Genomic DNA, 27,937 nt, shown 5'->3' with positions numbered 1-27,937 from the left:
AATAACATCCAGTAATTTATCAAATCAAAAACCTCACTAGCATCCAGTAAAGTAACAAAGAGTTGTGGAGGGGTTTCTGTAAATATCAATGAACTCATGTAACAAGTGTGCTGCTTTATTGGTGGAATAGCCTGGTTTGAAACCTAACAATTATCATTTGTCCATAAATAATCCTTGATTCTCTTCAACAATATACCTTCAAATAATTTTGAGATTACATTTGCTATAGCCACTGGGCAGTAATTATTTATTTCAGCCAAATCAGCACACTTGTACTTAAAAATAGGTAAAATAACATATTCCATCAATGAGTCAAACAGTATACGGACCTTAAAATTAGTACATATTAGAACTTCACTAGTTAATCCATCTGACCCAGTGGCTTTGTTATTCTTTTTCTTTGTCAAATCATCTATAGGCTTTTACAGTATTTATGTCAGATACAGCAGAAGCTTTGCAGTCAGTGTTCATCGACATTTGCTAAAACGGACTCCCTCAGAAAAATTAATAATGAATTATCCTTTCATAATGTGTTTTCCATTTCTTAGCAATGTTCTTCTCTCCAGATACACTATCAATGCAGTTCGTATGTACAGATTTAGATTTCAATGAGTCAGAATGTGAATATGGGTAAATCTGGAAATAACATCCAGGTGTGGCGATTCCAGACGGTTTGCCAGGCGTTGTACCTACTCTAATGCAGTAGGTGGTGATATGGAGTTCAAACCTGGTTTACAATTTGACAGAAGAAGAAGAGGAAGCAGGATATGCCCATGCGCAGTTGTCTTTACGAAGTGTACGACTGAAGGGGTAATACAACGAAAATGATTGTCAGCAGAAGATTAAAGCTCTTTGCCAAAGCATGGTAAGGAATGCTTTGTGTTGTATCAGGACTTAAAGGCATGAATAGAATCGGTTTGGGTGTTTTCTTCGACGCGTCCTTCGCCTCACTAGCATTAGCTTAGCTGAGGTCACGACTGTGGGAACTCAAATACACTCAACTTTAGTTTCTCTCTTTATCGCATTTCCTAGACAACGACATTATTTAAAATGAAACTGGCGCATTTTATTTATTAGGTCATTGCTCTTTGTGCAATGAGGGGAAGTACTTGTAAGGATTATTCCAGTGGTCTCAAACTGATTCAAGAAAGGGCCAAGGGGCTGTTTCACAGTCAGGGTACACAAGTATGTTACTGTCACCAAAAACATCAAAGTGGTTACTTTCGTCAAATTATTCATTCATATCTAACTGCTGACTGGAGTACTTAAATGCCCAAAGTTTTAGGCCTTCAAGTTGTTTGCATATATACACTCAAAAATATAAACGCCACACTTTTGGTTTTGCTCCCATTTTGTATGAGATGAACTCAAAGATCTAAAACTTTTTCCACACACACAATATCACCATTTCCCTCAAATATTGTTCACAAACCAGTCTAAATCTGTGATAGTGAGCACTTCTCCATTGCTGAGATAATCCATCCCACCTCACAGGTGTGCCATATCAAGATGCTGATTAGACACCATGATTAGTGCACAGGTGTGCCTTAGACTGCCCACAATAAAAAGCCACTCTGAAGGTGCAGTTTCATCACACAGCACAATGCCACAGATGTCGCAAGATTTGAGGGAGCGTGCAGTTGGCATGCTGACAGCAGGAATGTCAACCAGAGCTGTTGCTCGTGTATTGAATGTTCATTTCTCTACCATAAGCCGTCTCCAAAGGTGTTTCAGAGAATTTGGCAGTACATCCAACCAGCCTCACAACTGCACACCACGTGTAACCACACCAGCCCAGGACCTCCACATCCAGCATGTTCACCGCCAAGATCATCTGAGACCAGCCACTCGGACAGCTGCTGAAACAATCGGTTTGCATAACCAAAGAATTTCTGCACAAACTGTCATAAACCGTGTCAGGGAAGCTCATCTGCATGCTCGTCGTCCTCATCGGGGTCTCGACCTGACTCCAGTTCATCTTTGTAACCGACTTGAGTGGGCAAATGCTCACATTCGCTGGCGTTTTTCACGTTGGAGAGGTGTTCTCTTCACGGATGAATCCCGATTCACACTGTCCAGGGCAGATGGCAGACAGCGTGTGTGGCGTTGTGTGGGTGAGCGGTTTTCTGATGTCAATGTTGTGGATCGAGTGGCCCATGGTGGCGGTGGGGTTATGGTATGGGCAGGCGTCTGTTATGGACGAAGAACACAGGTGCATTTTATTGATGGCATTTTGAATGCACAGAGATACCGTGACGAGATCCTGAGGCCCATTGTTGTGCCATACATCCAATAACATCACCTCATGTTGCAAGGATCTGTACACAATTCTTGGAAGCTGAAAATGTCCCAGTTCTTGCATGGCCGGCATACTCACCAGACATGTCACCCATTGAGCATGTTTGCTTGCTTTGGACCGGCGTATATGACAGTGTGTACCAGTTCCTGCCAATATCCAGCAACTTCGCACAGCCATTGAAGAGGAGTGGACCAACATTCCACAGGCCACAATTGACAATCTGATCAACTCCATGCGAAGGAGATGTGTTGCACAGCATGAGGCAAATGGTGGTTACACCTGATACTGACTGGTATTCCCCCCCCCCCCCCCCCCCCCCCCCAATAAAACAAAACTGCACCTTTCAGAGTGGCCTTTTATTGTGGGCAGTCTAAGGCACACCTGTGCACTAATCATGGTGTCTAATCAGCATCTTGATATGGCACACCTGTGAGGTGGGATGGATTATCTCAGCAAAGGAGAAGTGCTCACTATCACAGATTTAGATTGGTTTGTGAACAATATTTGAGGGAAATGGTGATATTGTGTATGTGGAAAAAGTTTTAGATCTTTAAGTTCATCTCATACAAAATGGGAGCAAAACCAAAAGTGTTGCGTTTAGATTTTTGTTGAGTGTATTTATTTCAAGCTTTAAAATAACAAGTACATAGTTACGTGACAAAAAAATTAAAGTTAAAGGAATTGTAACAGAAATTGTGGTTGCAAAAGAGTTTATGGACCCCTTCACAATGGTGTTAAATATTTGTTCTATGTTAAATATGAAGAAAGTTATGAGCATTTGAAGGTGGAAAAATCTTGGTAATTTACATCTGTGAGTTTTAAGGGACAAATACCATAAAGCAGTGACCGGTGTCTTATTTACATATCAAAATGATGGTACTCTGTCAAACCTATTTATTATCTCATTGAAATGTGTGATTTGCAATGATCTGCCGCATAAACACTGTTTTCTGACAGTAGTTTCCAAGGTTAAAAAAGAAAAACGCAAATTTTGCCAGATCTGCCGTCTTGCAAACTCCACATTAGTTTTGCAGATCATAAAAATATGCATGCGAAGGCTTCAGTCACCACCAAACTTCACAGAAAGGTATGTAATTAACACAAATTAAATGTTCTATATGACTTGTAAACTGATCTTACTCGCCTTCAAGGCGAACTTCTTTGACTTTTTCAACACAATTTTTCAATCACGGAATTTCCTAACTTCTACTCGTCACAGGAATGCCATTCGAAAATGAGGTTGCAGGGGGGGATTTCAACTAGAGCCCGACCGATATATCAGCCAATATAAGCCCTTTTCAAAGTACTCACTATCGGCTGAAATTTTGCTGATAGAACGCCGATAATTTCTCATAAACAGAACAGTTACTGAAATAATGTTTGTGTCGGCAATGTAAAATGTCCTTGCACCGTTTGTCCAGTAGATGGAGCTCTGACTCCATTCAACTGAGAGCTGCTTACGCCCCTGCTTAAATGTGTTCATCACTGGCCCCCGTAGTTCGCCGTCACACTGCACTGATCGGCTGACAAAAGCATACAAGTAAGTTTATAAGGATGTTGTTTGTAATAACTTTGCGATTACATTCATCCCACATTTCTCCCGTTTCAGTTCAACTCAGTTTATGTAGTAATGTGTCAAATGTGCTTCATTGCGTCGGTCACGCTTTTTATTAAGCCCACGTTGTGTAGACCTTATTTCTAGCATGAAAAACTTTCATTTACTGCTAAGAGGTTGAAACATTCAGATTCACCGGTCGTCCGGAAGGATTCTGGGAATTACTGCCGTTCCCCATTAACCCACTGGGGCCGATGCCGTCGTATACAACGGCTTGGACCAAGCTTTACTAAATTGGAAATAACTTTTTAATGATATGAGATACAAACTTCCTCTTTTTTTTTTTTTTTTTTGCTGAAAAGTTAACTCCGCGGACTTTCGATCCACCATCGACCATCTTGGTACTCCTCATAGAAGATGTGTGATGACGTGCGCAATGTGATTGTCCAATCGGAATTGGTTCTCCGTCACATGGTTTTCCAAAATCCAATCATAGGGCAGATTTACCTCACGTGATATGGCAAAGATCATTTTCAGGAGTTATATCTTACTAGTTGGCCCGTTTGAATAGCCCCCTAACTGCTCCAATTGCATTTTTTGAACTTGAAAATTCTTCTCTGTTATAAAGATAATCAATATGAGGACAAATCTTCAGCTTTTAGCTCATACCTTTTGGTTAAGGGTCCAAAAAAGAACATTATATTCATTTAAAGAAAAAAAATATCGGCTGATTTATCGGCTATCTGCAAATCAGCCGATTTATCGATTATCGGCACTTTTTTCATCCAAATATCATTATCGGCATCGGCCTCAAAAAATCCAGATCGGTCGGGCTCTAATTTCAACTACATCATCAAATAGGGGGATTCCTGATTGTCAAAAAATAAACACATTCCCCGAAATGCAAACTCGGCACTACTGGCTGGAAAGTCTCTCAGGCCATGTACAGCTGATACATCCACAGCAGCGGATACCATATTTAGGTCACATGTGCATACGCAATAATTGTGTAAATTATACAAACTAAAACTAGTGCAATCTACTCATATATACGATCTACTAAAAACAGTTGATGGCAAGTATGTAGCCAGAGTATACAATTGCTATTGTTTCCACATCCTCAAATAGTGATGGAATATAAGCATTTCTGGAGAGGACAGTTTTTGACAGACAGAGAGTTACACCCCAATATTAGACATTTGAGCGAATTAACTACACATCTTTTGTGGCATCACACATAGCGATTACCTCTTTCAAACAAAAAAATTACTATTCACATAACACTGCCTGAGTTTGAAATGCACTCTATTTCCAGAGAGGACATTTTTGACAGACAAGCCTCTTTATTTTTGAATGCCTGTTTCAGGTTGCTTCCCCACTGAGCAATGATCATGGGAGTTAAATTGTTATACAGTAGGCGTTGATAGGGAACTTAGTCCATTTAGTGGTTACCTACTAAATAAATAATAGTTCTGGCAGCCCATCAAAATTAGACATCATGGAAATGACACAGATATTTTGATTAAAAACTGGTATAATTAGAGTTCTGCTGGTAAACAAATGGGGATAATCAAACCAAATGATCATTGCTGCTGATAGACCAGTAGTACTAGTTACCCATGTATGGCAAGCTAAACTTTGTTGGTCATTCCCACCTTGTCATTAAATGAAGCTTTATCTTTAAAATCCACTTATGTACCCTGATTGTAAAAAAGCCCCAAGACGGTGCAGCTTTTCTTTGCAACCGTCCACTCCACCAGGTGATTTCATTGAATAACTGATTCCATCTGCTGAAAGTGATATTAATCTGTTACATTAGTTTATTTTTTAAATGTGTTGCAAAATTGCAGCTCATTTTAATGAAGATAACATAATTACCTGAGGTTAATTCCATAATGAGCATCACAGTGGCTTAGTGGTTAGCACGGTTGCCTTACAGCAAGAAGGTCATGGGATCGATTCCCACCTGTGGTCTTTCTGTGTGGAGTTTGCATGTTCTTCTTTTGTTTGTGTGGGTTCCCTCTGAGTGCTCCAGCTTCCTCCCACATCCAAACTCATGCAGGTAAGGTGGATTGGAAACTTTAAATTAATGTACCTAGATAGAGTGGCAACATGATGAGTCGAAAAAACTCGGTCACGTGACGTGACTCATAGTGCCACCTTGGGTTCAAAATAGTGTTTGCTGCTAATCTCTCTGTATGTAAATCCAGCTATTTTATTTATTTATTCACTGAAAATGCCAGGTTGTTGTGCATTTGGAGGCACAAATAGACACAAGGGCTTCAAGATGTACAGATTCCCTTCAGATCCGGACAGAAGAAAAATTTGGGAAAATAAAGTCAACCGTGTGGGATGGAAATTACTGTATCTACAAAGCTTTGACAGGTAAATTTTTATTGTTCAGTCCCATGTACAGTAAAGTTCACCTAAACCATCATCGTATAAACCAGATATTTGCAGTGACCGGACAAAAAAGTCCCAAAGTTTTTGTATTATTTTCCATGTACAGTAGTGTTCAGAATAATAGTAGTGCTATGTGACTAAAAAGATTAATCCAGGTTTTGAGTATATTCCTTATTGTTACATGGGAAACAAGGTACCAGTAGATTCTCACAAATCCAACAAGACCAAGCATTCATGATATGCACACTCTTAAGGCTATGAAATTGGGCTATTAGTAAAAAAAAGTCGAAAAGGGATTGTTCACAATAATAGTAGTGTGGCATTCAGTCACTGAGTTCGTCAATTTTGTGGCACAAACAGGTGTGAATCAGGTGTCCTCTATTTAAGGATGAAGCCAGCACCTGTTGAACATGCTTTTCTCTTTAAAAGCCTGAGGAAAATGGGATGTTCAAGACATTGTTCAGAAGAACAGCGTAGTTTGATTAAAAGGTTGATTGGAGAGGGGAAAACGTATACGCAGGTGCAAAAAATTATAGGCTGTTCATTTACAATGACCTCCAATGCTTTAATATGGACAAAAAAACCAGAGACATGTGGAAGAAAATGGAAAACAACCATCAAAATAGATAGAAGAATAACCAAAATGGCAAAGGATCACCCATTGATCAGCTCCAGGATGATCAAAGACAGTCTGGAGTTACCTGTAAGTGCTGTGACAGTTAGAAGACGCCTGTGTGAAGCTAATTTATTTGCAAGAATCCCTCGCAAAGTCCCTCTGTTAAATAAAAGACGTGCAGAAGAGGTTACAATTTGTCAAAGAACACATCGACTGGCCTAAAGAGAAATGGAGGAATATTTTGTGGACTGATGAGAGTAAAATTGTTCTTTTTGGGTCCAAGGGCCGCAGACAGTTTGTGAGACGACCCCCAAACTCTGAATTCAAGCCACAGTTCACAGTGAAGACAGTGAAGCATGGTGGTGCAAGCAACATGATATGGGCATGTTTCTCCTACTATGGTGTTGGCCCTATATATCGCATACCAGGTATCATGGATCAGTTTGGATATGTCAAAATACTTGAAGAGGTCATGTTGCCTTATGCTGAAGAGGACATGCCCTTGAAATGGGTGTTTCAACAAGACAATGACCCCAAGCACACTAGTAAACCAGCAAAATCTTGGTTCCAAACCAGCAAAATTAATACCTCGCAGATGTGAAGAAATCATGAAAAACTGTGGTTATACAACTAAATACTAGTTTAGTGATTCACAGGATTGCTAAAAAATCAGTTTGAACATACAACCCCTGGCAATAATTATGGAATCACCGGCCTCGGAGGATGTTCATTCAGTTGTTTAATTTTGTAGAAAAAAAGCAGATCACAGACATGACACAAAACTAAAGTCATTTCAAATGGCAAATTTCTGGCTTTAAAAAAACACTATAAGAAATCAGGAAAAAAAAATTGTGGCAGTCAGGAAAAAATTATGGAATCATGAAAAACAAAAGAACTCTCCAACACATCACTAGTATTTTGTTGCACCACCTCTGACTTTTATAACAGCTTGCAGTCTCTGAGGCATGGACTTAATGAGTGACAAACAGTACTCTTCATCAATCTGGCTCCAACTTTCTCTGATTGCTGTTGCCAGATCAGCTTTGCAGGTTGGAGCCTTGTCATGGACCATTTTCTTCAACTTCCACCAAAGATTTTCAATTGGATTAAGATCCGGACTATTTACAGGCCATGACATTGACCCTATGTGTCTTTTTGCAAGGAATGTTTTCACAGTTTTTGCTCTGGCAAGATGCATTATCATCTTGAAAAATGATTTCATCATCCCCAAACATCCTTTCAGTTGATGGGATAAGAAAAGTGTCCAAAATATCAACGTAAACTTGTGCATTTATTGATGATTTAATGACAGCCATCTCCCCAGTGCCTTTACCTGACATGCAGCCCCATATCATCAATGACTGTGGAAATTTACATGTTCTCTTCAGGCAGTCATCTTTATAAATCTCATTGGAACGGCATCAAACAAAAGTTCCAGCATCATCACCTTTCCCAATGCAGATTCGAGATTCATCACTGAATATGACTTTCATCCAGTCATCCACAGTCCACAATTGCTTTTCCTTAGCCCATTGTAACCTTGTTTTTTTCTGTTTAGGTGTTAATGATGGCTTTCGTTTAGCTTTTCTGTATGTAAATCCCATTTCCTTTAGGCTGTTTCTTACAGTTCGGTCACAGACGTTGACTCCAGTTTCCTCCCATTCGTTCCTCATTTGTTTTGTTGTGCGTTTTTGATTTTTGAGACATATTGCTTTAAGTTTTCTGTCTTGATGCTTTGATGTCTTCCTTGGTCTACCAGTATGTTTGCCTTTAACAACCTTCCCATGTTGTTTGTATTTGGTCCAGAGTTTAGACACAGCTGACTGTGAACAACCAACATCTTTTGCAACATTGTGTGATGATTTACCCTCTTTTAAGAGTTTGATAATCCTCTCCTTTGTTTCAATTAACATCTCTTGTGTTGGAGCCATGATTCATGTCAGTCCACTTGGTGCAACAGCTCTCCAAGGTGTGATCACTCCTTTTTTAGATGCAGACTAATGAGCAGATCTGATTTGACGCAGGTGTTAATTTTGGGGATGAAAATTTGCAGGGTGATTCCATAATTTATTCCTCAGAATTGAGTGAGTCCATAATTTTTTCCCTCTGCTTGGTCTAAAAAAGTAACCGTTACTGACTGCCACAATTTTTTTTTCTTGATTTCTTATAGTGTTCGTTAAAACCAGAAAGTTGCCATTTGAAATGACTTTAGTTTTGTGTCATGTCTGTGATCTGCTTTTTTTCTACAAAATTAAACAACTGAATGAGCATCCTCCGAGGCCGGTGATTCCATAATTTTTGCCAGGGGTTGTAGTTTTGAGTCTGTAGTGTCAACAGCAGATGCTACTATTATTGTGAAGACCCCCCTTTCTACTTTTTTCTTTTTTTTTTACTAATAGCCCAATTTCATAGCCTTAAGATTGTGCATATCATGAATGCTTGGTCTTGTTGGATTTGTGAGAATCTACTGAATCTACTGGTACCTTGTTTCCCATGTAACAGTAAGAAATATACTCAAAACCTGGATTAATCTTTTTAGTCACATAGCACTACTATTATTCTGAACACTACTGTAATAAACACGGTATATAACAGATTTTGTACAACAGATTTTCACTCACCTCGGATAAAATGTTCCATCCGATCGCAATGTAGTTCCATTAAACCCCTCGCATGTGGGACCGGAGTCATTTCCCTGATTAAAAGCCTAGCCATTTATGTTGTTCAAACCGTGCTCAGACTGGGACCTGAAGCCTGACGTGCACCTGTTAAATCAGACACAAACAGCTATGATTTGACACTTTTCTGATTTCAGTCCTTTGTCTCCCACCATATTATAACAGTTTTTACAATGCGATTACAAATGGATCAGAAAAGTCTGCAACGTTACAGCATGAAGTCGCTAAAAGAGGAAAATGTACAGTTTACCTTTGATTTGGAGGTGATGATTGTAGAAAGAAAAGCTTGTTGAGGTTCAAATTAGTCCAGAATAAAGTATAATCCAGAGACAAAACTGTCACGCATGTGGCACGTCATTGCATGACACGGAGTTACAGAGCTGCAGCTGCATAAATCAGGCTTTAAATGAATTAAGTAAATCATCATAAATTGTAAATTTGGTAGCTTAACTATTTTTATATTTATTTTGATAGCACCTGTACCTGGATGTGTTGTATGTGGTTAAATGATTTTAAAAAAATGTTGAAAACATTAAAGATTCATTCAGTAGTTCAGTGCAGTTGGAACCAAAATGCTGTCATGTTCTAAGTTGACACCATTCTCTCTATCTAAGCACACTACTTTAAATTACCTGTAGGTGGGTGTGAATGTGTTTGTTTGTCTATATGTTATCCTGCGACAGACTGGCGTCCTGTCCAGGGTTGTACCCTCATGCCATATGACTGCTGGGATAGGCTCCAGCCCCCTGTGACCCTTAATTGCAGTAAGCAGTTAGAGATGAATGAGTGAGTGAGTGACATTCCACAATGAATATTTTCTTTTCTTTTTAATACTGTCTACATTAGGAAGTGTGTGTGCGCATGCAGCATATGAGTATATACATAAGAATTACAAACGGACAAGTTTTCTTTAATTTCATTATGGTGTTTACAAAAAAAGCTAATTCTTTTTTCTACTGTGCAGGACCCCAAATATGGCTGTTTGGGGTGCAGCTCTCGGTGTGACAGTGATCCATTTCACAGATTGGCGGCTGGTTTTGGATTATGTTCCCTACATCCGTGGAAAATTTAAAAAGGATGACTAATCATCAAATTCAGGTTAGTATGGTCAGTGAATGTTGAGGAAATGCTGTTTCTGCATTCCTCCATCTTTTTATTGAGCTTTCAGTGATTTGGTTTGAACTGTTACATTTTTCAAGCAGAATGATCATACAACATACATCTTTAAATGCAAATAAAGGTTGCATAAAATGACTCCTTATACACGCAGCATCTTACCTTAACCCTTTTCCTGTTTGGTGATGCCACTAAGTCCATACAAGTCCATTATTTGGGGAAAAAGAGACTCTGATACACAGGTCCCAATTTTGGGGGCGTTTTCGTAAATCAAAATGTCGGCAACGTTAAAAATAACTTTTAAATGAATTAAAATTGAAAATGTGTTCTATAGCTTTTTTCCATCTGATGCAGATGGCTAAAGCCCCTTTCATACCGGGCCTGCTTCAAGATGCATTAGCTGCGTATCTAATAATGCAGGAATGTCTACGTCAGTTGTGCGCAGCAGGAGGTGAGAGTGCAGAGGAGCTGCAGCCAGACTGTAATGAGCAGGTGTGCGCTCTGATTTCTGTTGAAATTTATCATTCTTCCTGTAACCGCGGAGCTGCAGCTGCGTTCACGCGCATGCACGCACAAACCATCCGTGAGTGTGCGTGGAGATGTCCTGTCTCTGGCAATCTGTCTGTGAGCAGGATTTATGGATTTTATGTAACACAGTCGTGAGAGAACTTGAGGAGTTGAGCGCGAGGAGTTACAGACGGTTCGCGCGCGCAAACCGTCTGTGAGTAGACATGGAGATGTCCTCCGTGAAGAGTATACTAGATGTAGACATGTCCTGTTGCTGGCAGTCTGTCTGTGAGTAGAATGGACTTTATTTAACACATTCGTGAGAGGACTTGGGGAGGTGAGTGCAGGAGATGTCTGCAGCCGCAGGCTGTAATGAACATTTTTTTTTTCTTTAAATTGTTCACATGTGCTGTTTGAGTGGTATAGTTTTACGGCATTGGTATAAAAAGTTCAATAATCCTGTGTGATTTATAGCTCGGCAACAATGGAACACAGTAGGAATCATAAATTAGCATCGGGTAACGTTATATTGTGTGGGTGTGGCATCCAGCCACATTAAGTACCATTAAGTTGCTTCATCTTGCGTGAAAAATACTTCCTTTCTGCATCCTGTGCTCAAGGCAGAAAAAAATTAAACGTGTAATTTTTGGCATCCGTTTCGCATCGCCCTTTACGTCCCTCACGGCATTGTGGCGTTAGGCTGCATCAACTTGGCATCGGCATGATGCCGCATGACGCAACTCGAAGCAGGCCCGCTGTGAAAGGGGCTTAAAGCACTTAACAGTGATTTTAATCAGGGAAATGACTCCGGTCCCACATGCGAGGGGTTTAATGGAACTACATTTCAATGTCAATTGAAACAAAGGAGAGGATTATCACCCTCTTAAAAGAGGGTAAATCATCACACAATGTTGCAAAAGATGTTGGTTGTTCACAGTCAGCTGTGTCTAAACTCTGGACCAAATACAAACAACATGGGAAGGTTGTTAAAGGCAAACATACTGGTAAACCAAGGAAGACATCAAAGCGTCAAGACAGAAAACTTAAGCAGTATGTCTCAAAAATTGAAAATGCACAACAAAACAAATGAGGAATGAATGGGAAGAAACTGGAGTCAACGTCTGTGACCGAACTGTAAGAAACCGCCTAAAGGAAATGAGATTTACATACAGAAAAGCTAAACAAAAGCCATCATTAACACCTAAACAGAAAAAAAACAAGGTTACAATGGGCTAAGGAAAAGCAATCGTGGACCGTGGATGACTGGATGAAAGTCATATTCAGTGATGAATCTTGAATCTGCATTGGGCAAGGTGATGATGCTGGAACTTTTGTTTGGTGCCGTTCCAATGAGATTTATAAAGATGACTGCCTGAAGAGAACATGTAAATTTCCACAGCCATTGATGATATGGGGCTGCATGTCAGGTAAAGGCACTGGGGAGATGGCTGTCATTACATCATCAATAAATGCACAAGTTTATGTTGATATTTTGGACACTTTTCTTATCCCATCAATTGAAAGGATGTTTGGGGATGATGAAATCATTTTTCAAGATGATAATGCATCTTGCCATAGAGCAAAAACTGTGAAAACATTCCTTGCAAAAAGACACATAGGGTCAATGTCATGGCCTGCAAATAGTCCGGATCTTAATCCAATTGAAAATCTTTGGTGGATGTTGAAGAAAATGGTCCATGACAAGGCTCCAACCTGCAAAGCTGATCTGGCAACAGCAATCAGAGAAAGTTGGAGCCAGATTGATGAAGAGTACTGTTTGTCACTCATTAAGTCCATGCCTCAGAGACTGCAAGCTGTTATAAAAGCCAGAGGTGGTGCAACAAAATACTAGTGATGTGTTGGAGCATTCTTTTGTTTTTCATGATTCCATAATTTTTTCCTCAGAATTGAGTGATTCCATATTTTTTTCCCTCTGGTTGGTCTAAAAAAGTAACCGTTACTGACTGCCACAATTTTTTTTTCCTGATTTCTTGTAGTGTTTCTTAAAGCCAGAAAGTTGCCATTTGAAATGACTTTAGTTTTGTGTCATGTCTGTGATCTGCTTTTTTTCTACAAAATTAAACAACTGAATGAACATCCTCCGAGGCCGGCGATTCCATAATTTTTGCCAGGGGTTGTATGAAATAGCTCTGGAATTAACTTAATTAGACCGTGACATTTATACCTTTTGCATACCATGTTTACAAAATATTGGACAATCAGGTACTTAACGTCACAATAACACCCAAATCATGAGCTCACAACAACATTTATTCAAACTAAAACAATTACATTTCTGTCATAAATTTGATTAAAGAATGCTCAGGCAGTAACGTTAGTTCCTCTTTTATTCATCTTAGCCCAGTTGTTGCAAGCTGAGTCCGAGCTGAATGTTTCTGCCACATCTCCTTCAGTAGAAATCATAAGGAGGTTGTGCAGGGTTTCTTCTTTCAGTCTGTTTCGGAAGGGGGTCTTGACCCTCTTCATAATGAAAAAGCCTGTTTCCCAGTCTGAAAATATAAATTACTTCAAACCTCAGCCTTGGGCTGACAGTCTCATCACAGTACATGTGTATTGAGGCACTACAAGTAAATGCATTTAATAAGCTTTGTTTCAAGATGCTAATCATGTTGTCTTCACTGTGGTAATTTGTTGACTGTCCCTAAGCTGTGGTCTCGCAGTCAGCTGCACGTCAAGAGCAATGTAATTCATAAAGAATGGAGGACGTCTCATTTTGGGGGGAAAAAAACAACGGTTTTGGACGGCTCGCTGCGAAGTGGGTTTGCAGTCGACGTAAAGAAATTATCATTTTCCCACTGCATACCCTCAAACAATGTACGGCCCAATTGTAGTGCAATTTTTTCAGGCAGCAGCATAACAGACTATTACATTGCTAGTGAGAACTATGGAAGCCTATAACTTCTTCTGGGTTGTCTGGGTGTCTTGGTGGTTTTCCTCACTCTTCTCCTTCTTGCACAGTCACTCAGTTTTTGGGAACTGTCTGCTCCACACAGATTTACCGTAGAGTTCCACACTGTTTATATTTCTTCATAATTGATGTAAATAAAATCTGAGACATATTCAGTGACTTAGAAATGTTCATGTATCCATCCCCTGGCTTGTCTGAAGAAAATTGCCAACTAAACTGATTATTTACATGTATTACACCAAACATTCCATTACTTATGCAGCTTTTATATTTTTAATTAATTTCTATCAAGTTGTAGAGATTTTTTCTCAGTTTGCGTTTAAGGAAGATAATACTAGAATTTTTCTTTTTTTTTTTTTTTTTTTCTTTTTTTTCCCTTGCGTAGCCTGGGCAGGATCAGTGAAGCCTGAACACCCCAATATCTGAGTTGGTTTTCATACCTGTTTGCTTTTGTGTTATTAAAAATTATGATGGGCTTATTTCCTCAGTAATTGTGGATTTACTGGCCCTAACCTCAAGCTTCTGATAGTTAGTAAAAGGGCTAAAGCCGTTAGCATACAAAATTAAATCACACAAATATTTCACTTGATGGAAATACCAGAGCACTTATGTGATGCGTTGGAAGAATTAAACACTTAACCACACAACAAGCGATTATTATTATCAATATTTGTAGAAAGATTGTCATAAAAGATAGACATGATCCTCCACAACAACGAGGAAGAGGTAGTAAAAGTGCGTGTTTACATCACTCTCTCTCTCTCTGTGTGTGTATATATTTATCTCTTTACAAGTCAGTTGCTGATGAGAGAATTAGTCTTAACAGAAAAGTTCTCATCTGCACTTTGTGTCCTAAATCAGTACCACTCCTAAAATGTTTTTGTCCATAGTGAAAAGATGAACCCCAAAACATCTAAAAATAGAGCCCAGGATGAAAAATGTCAACCCCACACTGAAGTGCTTCAGTTTCACAGTATTGTATGTTTATCCAGTTTTTTTTTTCTTTTCTTTTTTGATGTTCACTCAGTTGATCTTTGACTTTGTTTACAGAAAAGTTAATTATTCTTTCCAATCTTTTCTTCCTGTCATATCAGTCTTTATTGTTGCAAAAAGATGACCAGCCAAGACGTGCAGCAGCCACTCTCGCTCACTGTGGTCCAGCTGCGTCTCAGACTACTGGGCACATCATCGTTGAACTTTCCAACATCCTCTGGAATGCGCTGGGTTTTTGGCTCCTCAACCACAGAATGGCAGGAATTTATAAATTCACATTTATTCATAAATGGAATTTCATGTTATATGTATTACTTGTTTTCTCCCATGCCATCCCCAAATTATCTGTTGTAATTAACAGTTCTGTGTGTTGTGGAACAAATATGATTTACAAATTAGACAAATCTGTACTTCAGGTCTGTTTTGAAGTGTAAAACAAATAAAAAAAAAAATGTCTTAACCAGTGTTGTGGTCATTACGAATTGAATTGGGTTTAACTGTGGGAGGGGGTTGGCACTAACAAAAGACAGGAGGCAGAGCTGAAGAAGATGTGATTGTCTTTGGGAGTGATGAGAGTGGACAGGATCAGGAATGAACAAATCAGAGGAACAGCTCGGGTGGGACTGTTTGGAGACAAAGTCAGAAAGGTACGATTGAGATGGTTGACATGTGCAGAGAAGGGACCCAGGGTATATAGGGAGTAGGATGCCGAGTATGGAGGTCAAAGAGGAGGTTTATGGTAATATGTGTTGAGGGAGGACAGGCAGGTAGTTGGTGTGTCAGAGGAAGTTACAGAGGACAGGGTGAGAGAAATGCTGTGGTGACTCCCAATGGAAGCAGCCGAAAGGAACAGAAGATAAAGTCCCTTCGGTTGCTCCCTTCTTTTCACTCGGGGTCACCACAGGAGATCCAAAGTGGACCTGCATAAGGAGCAGAAGATAAAATATGGAATAAGTGAAGTGCTGTGAATACTTTACAGATACTCTATATATACATATAGAGAGGGAGGGAGTTTTGTTTTTTGGAGGGTTGGCGGGAGTGGAAAACGAGTTAACTAGTTGCTGTTGCCCTTTCGTTGTTCCATATATCTAGTAAGATTTTCTTGAATTGTTTTCCGTGGCATGAAAGATGATCCAATTTTCCAATGCAAAGTTTTGTAGGTTAATAAACTAAAAATAAATTCAGATTGTTCAAAAACATTTTGGGACTAGTTTATATGCATGCGGCGGATGGATATCGGTGCTCATGATAATGCAATCGGCGGATTCATCAGGTGGAGGCAGCAGTGCGGTGTTTGAGCGGCACACTTTCTTTGCTGTGCGTTTACATTTTTGTTTGTTGCTGGGAGTCAAAGGTAAAAAGCACTCGAGGATATCGGAAACATGGAAAGAAAAAGGTGGGACAGAGTTTACAATTAGAAGTTTCTTCTTTTCCCCGGTTGGCGAAACGCATGCGCGTACGCGCATTTTTTTTTATTTAGGTAGATAATGTTTTATGTGCGCTAAATGCAGTCTTTTCATTTTTAGTTTAGCGTGTTAAACTAAAAACATTTGATAGGCTGGTTCGGTTGTGATCTTTTTGCTAGCTAGATTAGCTTAATTTCATTGTTTACACGTTTGTTTTCTTCTTTTGGGGTTTATGGTGGGCGACAAACCAACAAAAGGTCCTTTAGCGCCACCAACGGTGTTTCCCCACTCCACATAACCAATCCGTTCAGCTCATCTCAATTTTCTTTGAAATCTGTGTCTGGGTTGAACAGTTAATAACATATACCATAATGGGAATAAAACTGGACTTGTCAGTGTGTACACACACTGTCAACAATCACGTCTCTCTGGGGTTCAGCTGTATAGAGCTAAGCAGTGCGATTCTCAAAGTAAAACTCCCTACAGGGTTTTCAGTCATGTGACTGATAGGTCACATGAAAACCCTCTGTTATCCATAGGGAATTAGACTAATAGCTAAAAAGTTTTAACCATCCAAAATAGACTCGGTAAGAGCTTCAATGTGGCGCAACGGGGTAGGCTACACCCTACAGGTATGATAAGGTGACTGTTACACCTGTGTAACAGTCACCTTATACCTGCCAACATTTGAATTTACCAACATGGGACACCCATGCCACAAAGCATAACTAGCGGGGGTCCGGGGGCATGCCCGGACCCACACAAACGCGGGACCAATGGGTGTCCTGTATACCCTCATGCGGGATACGAAGGTCAATATCTGGACTAGATGGCAGCACCGCCTTATTTAAACAAAAACCTGTTTTATTTCCAATATCATCAAAAAGAACTACACTACCCACAATCCTAAATTGAAATTGCAGCATTGCTGTTGCTAGGTAATTTTTTTTTTTTTTTTTTTAACCCCGTGAACCACAGGGTAAATAGTTATTTAGCTGCTGGTGCCCTCAGTTAATGTGACATGGAAAATGCTACCAAAGTGAGCAGCTTGGTGGCTCACCTTACAGAGCAGAACACTTGGTGTGTTTGTGTGTAAATTATTTTAAGTCTATTTCCCTCATTTGTTAGTTTTGGCATTCTTTGTCGTGGGTGGCTGTAATTCACTCTCTCACTAAATGACCATATTTGCCGCAGGAGATGTGGTATGTAACTTGGTTGTGACCAGAAATGTGTTGCTGCTGTTAGGTAAACGCAAATGGCGATTGCAGTCAGGAATGAAACACTATATGATAACTAGGTTATATTTTACTATACACACAACATAGTCTGTATATATTTTATTATAAACCATATAAACACTACAATAATGAAAATGAGAATATGAATGAAAAGGTTGGATTTGCAGTGCATTGTGGAATGAGTAGCCTAGTTCTTTCTTACTTAAAGTAATTATGTACAGTTTTATACCTTTGCCCTTTTTGTATTTATTTCTAAATCTTTATGGTCATGACTCATCTCATAGCTGATTGCCTTGGTTCAGGGATTAAAATCATTTATATAAGGATTTCCTGAAATTTTAGTGAAAATGTTCGGTATTTTTACTTCCAGAGCCCTTAAAAAGTGGGCCTTAACTGTTGAGCTCTGTTGCCCCTTGATGTCACTGGTGTTAACGTCAGTACTGGTTTTGCCACCTTCCTTACAGCCTCTGCATACAAGATTGCTTGTGCTGATTTGTCCTGTTGAACCTCAGCTGTGAGTTTACCACACAGGTTTGCCACACAGCTCTGTGGTTGCAACAGTTTAAGTGCCACATCATCACCTCACAGACCACAGGAGGGAGTGGTCACCGCACACAGTACTGTTGAGCCCAAAAGATAGTCCTACATGTCCATGTTGTTGGCAGTTTTGACACCTGGTGGGGGTGGAACATGGTCTCACTCAGTGGCTGAGGCACTTGATAAACACCTGTCTGGTAACATGTCTCCTTCAAGACTATACAACTTAAAACGGCTGTCTGTTCTCTATCCAGTAAGTCTGTTAACATTATGAACCATGATATGAAGGTTGTCTTTACTGTGAAGTGTCACATTACGGCCCAATCACACGGCATATGATGATTCCTGAACAACGGGAAAAAGGTAAAAAAGTCACAAATCGTTGAGAAAAGGTCATCGAACGAGCTTTATCACCGAATAACCTGTGAATTAAGAGTGCAAAAGGAATGAAAGAGGAACAAAACGAAACCGAAGCTAACCTTGATCTCCTCACTTTAAATGAAATACGCCTGGAGCCACTGCTGGAGCAGTGTGTGCCTGCATCTCTGTGTTCCGGGGCTCGGCGCTGGGATGGAGCTCATAGCGCCTGAGTCCTGTAGAAACTGCAAACAGAAGCGCGTGATTGGACGCTCTGTGAAAATCTGTGCGCATGTCGGTGGATCAACCTGCTCTGGTTCCTCGTCCGGAACAAAAGAGGGATCATCTCCTCATTATATCCTCACTATCTGGTCCAGACTGACTGCACACTGTGCACTCTGTCTTGCTCCAATTAAAAAAACAACAAAAAAAAACATTGGTTTGCCGTGGTGGTTGCTATTTTGCTGTATTACGTTACTAAGCCATATATATTGATTTAAACAGAAAACTGTCAAAAGGGGGAATAAATATAAGTGTAAAGATGATTGAATATGTCTGAGCAGTAAATTGATCAGTCCGTGTGAACACTGTGCATTGACTCCCCATGTTCGGTTATTTCATTCAGCTGCAGCTGATCCACAACGTGAATTCTCCCTTCCAGAACAGCTCTTTATATAATCATCTGAATCATCTACCTTTTGCCACATGTACAGAAGGACTGGATTGTCATTTCTACACTCATATTGTTATAAATAATAAGCGCATGCAGGAGGTGATGGCTGCTGCTGAAGCTGCGTTCAAGTACCATCGGAAATTACACGACTATTTTGTTGTTTCAAATTCAGCAGTTGCTTGTAGCAGGAGCGTGGTTTCATTTTATTTTTGGTAAAAGAATTCATTGTATCCACACAAAAGATTAATTCTGCCCTATATAAGGTGCCTGAGTCCAGTGAAGCTGACCCCCCCACCCAGATAAAAAAAAACCCAAGCAAACAGGCTGAGTTTGCCCTGTAGTTTCCGATGGTACCTGAACGTAACAGCAGCAGGAGCACTCACAAACCAGTTTCTGCACTGTGTGATAACATTCAGCTAGTTGAACTAAATCAAACTAAACGCTAAGGTTACACAAACTAAGCAAAGATTTTAAAAAAAAAAACATCAAGAACGACAGCAAAATGAAATACGGCGAATTAAGGTTTTCGGCGGCATTCGTTAAAATTTTTCGACAGTTTAAAAATCCTGACAAAGCGCCTGCTGCAGGAACGAAGCTGCGTGAAGGTTAAACAATGTCAACAAAAGTCCAGATTTCTTGTTTCGTTTGGGTTTTGTTGCCCTTCGTTAAGTGCCGTGTGACTGGGCCTTAACTTGGTATGCCTCGCCCTGACCAGTCCTCAAAAAAAGAAGAAAAAAACCATGTCTTTTGAAATCCCTTTTCCCAAAACTTTCAGACTTTTTTTTGCAACCAGACCGTCAAAGGAGGAAACCCAAGAAATGAATGCATTTTGATTCAGAACACTTGACTCACAATTTCACATGGCAAAAATTACCTGTCTGAAATCTTACTAATATTAGTTTCACAATGACGTCTAATATGTTTTGCACCTAATGTGGCTAGAATAAATATGACAGAAAAAAATTACAGATGATCCAGAATAGGGATGGGTATTGATAAGGTTTTATCAATATCGATGCCATTATCGATTCTGCTTATCGATCCAATTCCTTATCGATTCCCTTATCGATACCTCGTGAATTTTGTACTAAAAGTAGGCTTTACACGTTTTCTATGTATTTCCTTGAGTCTTAAAGTAAATAAATATGAAATTAGTCACTGTATCCTTGATCTCTGGACATAAATAAAAATAAACAAAACTGTGTTTCGCTTTGAAATTATTCAGACTGAATTCTATCGTTCTATCTTGACTTGTCAGAGAGCCGCGCAACATTTGGAGCTGTGTGAACAGAACGGAGGACAGTTCTCGTTTCTTTCTCGCAACGAGACAGGAGTCCCAGTTAGTAACTTTAATCCGCACAAAAGTGAATCACGACTCATATTCAGGGATGAAAGTGGTGAAAAACAAAAAAAGCTGAAACCCAAAATTAGCCCCCAACACCACCTGCACGAAAATGTTTGAATTCTAGAAGCTCTGAAATGCAATCTGGGACTATTCCAGACAATAAACTGGAGTGAGTGCAGCATCCATTTAGGTGAGAAAAAAAAAAAACTTATTCAAATTCATTCCAGTAGTATTCTGCTCTTACAAGGATGCAGCAGTTTTCTAGTTTGGCAGAAAGTTCTAGAGGAAATCACTGAAGAAATTAAACTAAAAATATGGTTTGACCGAAACAAACTGTCATTAAACTTAAATAAGACAGGGATGAAATGGAGGTGTTAAGAGTCACTAGGTGTTCACAGGAAACATTTATTTCTGTATGTATTTATTTATTTATGTTAGTTGCTATTATATATTTTCTGTTGTGTTTCTATTCAGGTTCTTTTTGTCTCTTTCTCTAAAATTGTATATAATAATCATTAGATTATTAATATATAAGCAAAAATAAATTTAAGGAATATTACAATTTGAAAACAAATGCACCCGAACGTGATGACGGCTGCAATTGCTAAATGCTAACTTTTAACATTGAAAATGCCATAGACATGCTAACGCGTTAGCATCGCTCCCGTTTTTAAGTTATAAAATACATCTATCAACGTAGCGTTTAAAGCAGGAGTCACCATCCCTGTTCCTGGAGGGCACCTGCCCTGCATCTTTTGTAACTCTTCCTGGCTCAGCCAATCAAGAGCTGTAAAATGCCACTTTAAAAAAAATCAGGTGTGACTTGACAAAAATAAAATAATTTTAAATTACTCTGTTTTGCCTCCATGTGGAGGGGGTGAATCCATGCATCAGCGTACACACATTCAATAACGTGCTCATCAATATTTAAGTGTTCCACCTGCCAAACAAAAGTGTTTTGCTGGCGGTAAAAACGCAAACCAAGCCAGACTTAACTGTTCCGACCCACACTGCACTGTGGAGTACCGACCCGGACCACGCGGTGGAAACTGGGCTGTCAGCATACAATGGCAAAATCATCAAGGTCTGACAGCTGCATAATTTATTAGACATATGCCCGCATTAATACTGTGGGTTGGCATACGCTGGCTAAATTGTCATGGTGTGACAGGGCCTTAAGAATGTTGTATTTTTGGATACACCTGAACAGACCAGCAACACCGTCATTATGAATAAATGCTCATAACATGGACTTGGCAAGTCTGCAGTAATGGAATTACAGTTACAGCAACTTTTTGATGGTGGGCTAAACTATGACTAGGTTTTGCTCTGATTTTAATTACCATACAGTTGCCCATCGTTTTAGTAATATATGACTGCTTTACTTTTGCTTGTTCACAACACCCCCAGTGGGCAGAAAGTTTATTGATATCCCAGTAAGACTGACCACACATACGAGATGTGAAGGTGTTGTTTAAGGAGGGTTTGCTTACCATAGCACAGCTAAACCCAGTATGCCTCTGCAGACAACTAAGGCCAAGAAGATAAACAATAAACTTTGTAACAACCAGCCAGATTTGGCAGGACGACAGTGAAACCTCTGAATTGAGTCCGGGATCAGCTTTGGCAGCCCATGTATTCTGATAGGCTGCCCCCTCTACACGCTTTATTTTCAATGACCCAGTGTTGAATTTTCCAGCCTTGATGACAAGAAACTGGTATTTGTTCCTCAGTTGGCCTTCTTTTGAAGTTTTAATTATTTTTGGGGAGAATAAGAGAACATTGAATGCATTTGATGGAGCTGTGACCTGTAAAGCAGCTTGAAATGTTAGTGACCTTTACATTAGTAATGGCCCAGTCACACAGCACTTAACGAAGGGCAACGAAGCCCTGACGAAACAAGAAATCTGGACTTTTGTTGACTTTCGTTGGCATTGTTTAACCTTCACGCAGCTTCGTTCCTGCAGCTGGCGCTTCATCAGGATTTTTAAACTGTTGAAAAATTTTAAAGAAGGGCAACAAAAACCTCAGTTCGTCCGTGTCTCGTTTTGCTGTCGTTCTTGACATTCTTTCATCGTTTGTTTAGTTTTTGTAACGTTATTGTTTAGTTTGACTTCGTTCGACCGGCTGAATGTTTTCACACGGTACAGAAGCCAGTTTGTGAGCGCTGAGGCTGCTGCTGTGTTCATGTACCATCAGAAATTACAATAATAAGCCACGCAGCACCTGCTGCGTGCGCTTATTATTTTTATTAAATATAACAATATGAGTGTTGGAATGACAATCCAGCCCTCATGTACATGTGGCAACAGCTCGATAATTAAAATGATTATATAAAGAGCTGTTCTGGAAGGCAGAATTCACGTTGTGGATCAGCTGCAGCTGGTTGAAATAACCGCACATGTGAGTCAATGCACAGTTTTCTGTTATAAATCAATATATATGGCTTAAAGGAATACAGTGATACAGCAGTGACCACGGCACACCAGAGGGTTTTTTTTTTTTAATTGGAGCAAGACGGCGCGCGCAGCATGTCGACAGACAGTGAGGACTCTGATGATGAAGGAGATGATCCCTCTTTTGTTCTGGACGAGGAACCAAAGCAGGTGGTCCATTGATGTGCACACAGATCTCCACAGCTTCTGTTTGCAGTTTCTCCAGGACTCAGGCGCTATGAGCTCTGTCCCAGCGCTGAGTCCTGGAACTCAGAGATGCAGACACACACTGCTCCAGCTGTGGCTCCAGTTGCGTTTCATTTAAAGCGTCAAGATCGTTAGCTTCTGTTTTGTTAAGTTCCTCTTTCGCTCCTTTTGTGCTCTTGCTTTGCAGGCTGTTTGGTGATAAAGCTCTTTCGTTCACCTTTTCTCAACGAATAGTGACTTTTTTTTTTTTTTACTTTTTCCCTTCGTTGAGGAATCGTCGTGTGCTGTGTGACTGGGTCATAAGGTTGTAATGTTTACTCTTTTGAGAGTGGTCTTATAGATCTTCCAAGACTGTTAATGCAAGGAAATTTCAATAGTTGTAAAGACAATGAAAGAAATCTGTATTATGACACTTTAATATGTTTTTAAATACATAGCATTGGTCTTCCAGTGCAGTTGATAACCATGACCCAGGCAGGCGGCATGATGATCTTTATTCAAGGGGAGTCTGAAAACATATCCCACTGGTCATTGACCATTGGTCCTTGTGTTTCAGACAGCCAACTATATAATGTGAATCAGGAATTTTGACTGCTTGAGCCTACTTGTCTCACACTCCCTGAGAAATAAAAGAACGGCCGTTATTAGTAGTAGCCCATTTGTAAACAGACTGAGTGACTGTGCAAAAGGAGAAGAGTGAGGAAAGCCACCAAGACACCCAGACAACCCAGGAGAAGTTATGGGCTTATGTGGCTGTGATTGGAGAAATTGTGCACAGTGCAAGCTTTGCATTTTGTATCACTACTCTTAGCTTCATAGTGGAGTAGAGCAGAGAAGGATTTTATTTCACCAAAACAGATCAAATCCAGGCTTGCATCTTAGCTGTACCTTCTGGCAATTTGTAGCTAAACTTTCAGGTCTTCTTTTTAAGAAAATCCTCCTCTATACCACTTCATCATGAAGATGGATAACTGGTGATACAAAATGCAAAGCTTGCACTGCATAATTTCTCCAGTCACAGCCACGTAAGCCTATAACTTCTGGGTTGTCTGGGTGTCTTGGTGGCTTTTCCTCACTCTTCGCCAATAAATGGCTTCACCCAACCAAAGGTTTTTGTGTTATTGTTCATATTCTCTGAAAAATGGCCAAAAAAAATAATCTGCCAGGGTATATTAGTGAAGGTTACAAATGATCTTCTTATGGCCTCAGACAGTGGACTCATCTCTGTGCTTGTTCTGTTAGACCTCAGTGCTGCTTTTGATACTGTTGACCATAAAATTTTATTACAGAGATTAGAGCATGCCATAGGTATTAAAGGCACTGCGCCGCGGTGGTTTGAATCATATTTATCTAATAGATTACAATTTGTTCATGTAAATGGGGAATCTTCTTCACAGACTAAGGTTAATTATGGAGTTCCACAAGGTTCTGTGCTAGGACCAATTTTATTCACTTTATACATGCTTCCCTTAGGCAGTATTATTAGACGGTATTGCTTAAATTTTCATTGTTACGCAGATGATACCCAGCCTTATCTATCCATGAAGCCAGAGGACACACACCAATTAGCTAAACTGCAGAATTGTCTTACAGACATAAAGACATGGAGGACCTCTAATTTCCTGCTTTTAAACTCAGATAAAATTGAAGTTATTGTACTTGGCCCCACAAATCTTAGAAACATGGTGTCTAACCAGATCCTTACTCTGGATGGCATTACCCTGACCTCTAGTAATACTGTGAGAAATCTTGGAGTCATTTGTGATCAGGATATGTCATTCAATGCGCATATTAAACAAATATGTAGGACTGCTTTTTTGCATTTACGCAATATCTCTAAAATTAGAAAGGTCTTGTCTCAGAGTGATGCTGAAAAACTAATTCATGCATTTATTTCCTCTAGGCTGGACTATTGTAATTCATTATTATCAGGTTGTCCTAAAAGTCCCCTGAAAAGCCTTCAGTTAATTCAAAATGCTGCAGCTAGAGTACTAACGGGGACTAGAAGGAGAGAGCATATCTCACCCATATTGGCCTCTCTTCATTGGCTTCCTGTTAATTCTAGAATAGAATTTAAAATTCTTCTTCTTACTTATAAGGTTTTGAATAATCAGGTCCCATCTTATCTTAGGGACCTCATAGTACCATATCACCCCAATAGAACGCTTCGCTCTCAGACTGCAGGCTTACTTGTAGTTCCTAGGGTTTGTAAGAGTAGAATGGGAGGCAGAGCCTTCAGCTTTCAGGCTCCTCTCCTGTGGAACCAGCTCCCAATTCGGATCAGGGAGACAGACACCATCTCTACTTTTAAGATTAGGCTTAAAACTTTCCTTTTTGCTAAAGCTTATAGTTAGGGCTGGATCAGGTGACCCTGAACCATCCCTTAGTTATGCTGCTATAGACTTAGACTGCTGGGGGGTTCCCATGATGCACTGAGTGTTTCTTTCTCTTTTTGCTCTGTATGCACCACTCTGCATTTAATCATTAGTGATTGATCTCTGCTCACCTCCACAGCATGTCTTTTTCCTGGTTCTCTCCCTCAGCCCCAACCAGTCCCAGCAGAAGACTGCCCCTCCCTGAGCCTGGTTCTGCTGGAGGTTTCTTCCTGTTAAAAGGGAGTTTTTCCTTCCCACTGTCGCCAAGTGCTTGCTCACAGGGGGTCGTTTTGACCGTTGGGGTTTTTACATAATTATTGTATGGCTTTGCCTTACAATATAAAGCGCCTTGAGGCAACTGTTTGTTGTGATTTGGCGCTATATAAATAAAATTGATTTGATTTGATTTATATGAGGTCTGTTAGAAAAGTGTCCATTGCGTAAGTTGCTGGCAAGCAGCATTTGTGTGAGGACGTGTGTAGTGCTCTCTGTGGTTTTTCATTGCAAGGAAAGTGGTGGAACGACTGGAGCAGCACTACTGAATCAAATTTTGCCAGAAACTGGGCGACAGCCAGGTGGAAACCATTCGGAAGATTCAGACGGCTTTCGGTGACGATGCTATGGGCATCACACAGATTAAGGAGTGGTACAACCGGTTTAAAGACGTCCGCACAACAGTGGAGAGCGAGCCACGCTCCGGTCAGCCATCAACATGCTGAAATGACCAGATCATTTCCAAAGTGAATGCTGTGGTGATGCGGGACCGTCGTGTGACTATCCGAGAAATTGCGGACGAGGTGGACATCAGCACTTTTTCGGCACATTCCACTGTGACTGTGAGCAAATTTGTGCCGAAGCTGCTAACGGCGGAGCAAAAGCACCTTCGGACATGCTGAACTCCGAAAAATGATGCCCACCTCTTCCACAATTTCTCGGATAGTCACACGACTGAAAAGCCACCGAAAGCCCTCTGAATCTTCCGAATGGTTTCCACCTGGCTGTCACCCAGTTTCTGGCAAAATTTGATGCAGTAGCGCTGCTCCAATAGTTCCATCAGTTTCCTTGCAATGAAAATCCGCCAAGAGCACTGCACACCACCTCACACAAATGCTGCTTGCCAGCAAGTTACGCAAACGACAGGCGTGAAAAAATTCACGCATGCGCACGAAGGTTCAAGGTTGGCTCATGCAAGCACACGTGATTCAAATCCATCAGGTTTTTGCAAAAAAAAAAAAAAGGTTGGATACTTTTCTAACGGACCTCGTGTGTGTGTGTGCGTATGTATATATATATATATATATATATATATATATATATATATATATATATATATATAAACATGCAAACTTACAGTATTGCCCGAAAATATCAGACCGTAAATCACCCACTCAAAGCGTGCGTAATGCCATAGCCATATAATAATGCTGTTTATTTTAAGCATGTTTAATGACCTGGCCAACGTGCATAATACGATACGATACGATACACTTTATTGTCCCCTCAGGGAAATTTGTCTTGGACTCATGCTAGGTGCCTTACAAGAAAAGAGAAAACAAACAATACAGATAAAAACACAACCACATCCATAACAAATTAACATGACAGGAGTCAGGAGAAACACCATAAATATTGCATAATTCCAATTTTAAACATTATTGTTTAACAATTTAATAGACATGGGGACGAATGAATTTTTAAATCTATTCAGTCTACTCCGAGGAACTCTGTACCTTCTCCCAGAAGGAAGGAGAGTGTACTCTGCGTGAAGAACATGAACTGAATCCATCAGTATCCTCTGAGCTGCTTTCAAAACAGACTCTTCATAGAGTGAACTGAGGGACTGATATTGTTTCTTTCTGATTATCTTCATTGCATCATCAATTTGTCTGTTAAGTTTCATTTTAAATTGTACAGAAAGATTGCCGTACCAGGCAGTCATGCCATACCTAACTAGGCTCTCTAACACTGCCTGGTAAAACAACAACATAATTTTCTGATTGACTCCATACAAACGAAGTCTACGAAGGAAATAAAGTCTTTGATGGAATCGGGAGCACAAACTGTCCACATGTGCAGTCCAGCTGAAGGTATTGTCTATGTGCAGCCCCAAGTACTTGTATGAGTTGACCTGGTCAATGGGAATACCATGTATGACCACAGGAGTATGGTCCCCAACAGTCCTTGGATCCAGAATCATTTCCTTGGTTTTATTGACATTTAAAACCAAGTGGTTGTCATCACACCACTGCACAAAGTGTTTCACTTCAA

The 27,937-nt window shown here is 40.0% G+C and overlaps 2 protein-coding genes across 3 annotated transcripts in view; both read left to right on the top strand.

Annotated features, from left to right (window-relative positions):
- The first annotated feature begins 809 nt into the window (after positions 1–809).
- LOC117522453 (cytochrome b-c1 complex subunit 10) lies at positions 810–15,437 on the top strand. Of its 2 annotated transcripts, none has more exons than XM_034183862.1 (3): positions 810–865; positions 10,516–10,649; positions 15,213–15,437. In XM_034183862.1, exons 1-2 carry the CDS (start codon positions 825–827, stop codon positions 10,634–10,636), a joined length of 162 nt encoding a protein of 53 aa, XP_034039753.1. In that variant the 5' UTR covers positions 810–824; the 3' UTR covers positions 10,637–10,649; positions 15,213–15,437. The 2 variants fall into 2 exon arrangements, with proteins under 2 accessions (XP_034039753.1, XP_034039752.1); XM_034183861.1 differs by having other exon boundaries at positions 15,198–15,437.
- Positions 15,438–16,353: 916 nt separating this feature from the next.
- Positions 16,354–27,937, top strand: part of mbd3a (methyl-CpG binding domain protein 3a) — a 62,488-nt gene continuing 50,904 nt past the window's right edge. The window contains exon 1 of the mRNA XM_034183316.1: positions 16,354–16,492. Within this exon, the coding sequence (XP_034039207.1) occupies positions 16,479–16,492 (14 nt within the window). The 5' untranslated portion in view covers positions 16,354–16,478. The remainder of the gene's footprint in view (positions 16,493–27,937) is intronic.

The sequence above is a fragment of the Thalassophryne amazonica genome, chromosome 12 (assembly GCF_902500255.1).
Source record: "Thalassophryne amazonica chromosome 12, fThaAma1.1, whole genome shotgun sequence".
In the NCBI taxonomy this organism is placed as follows: domain Eukaryota; kingdom Metazoa; phylum Chordata; class Actinopteri; order Batrachoidiformes; family Batrachoididae; genus Thalassophryne; species Thalassophryne amazonica.
The sequence above is the reverse complement of the archived record's forward strand: the minus strand, read 5'-3'. Positions and strand labels throughout refer to the sequence as shown.

What these genes read in the sequence shown, in the direction of transcription:
- LOC117522453 (XM_034183862.1), top strand. Translation starts at nt 825, where the DNA reads ATGATTGTCAGCAGAAGATTAAAGCTCTTTGCCAAAGCATG. An exon ending in AAGCTCTTTGCCAAAGCATG is followed by an intron (nt 866 to 10,515) that starts GTAAGGAATGCT and finishes TCTACTGTGCAG; the next exon opens with GACCCCAAATATGGCTGTTT.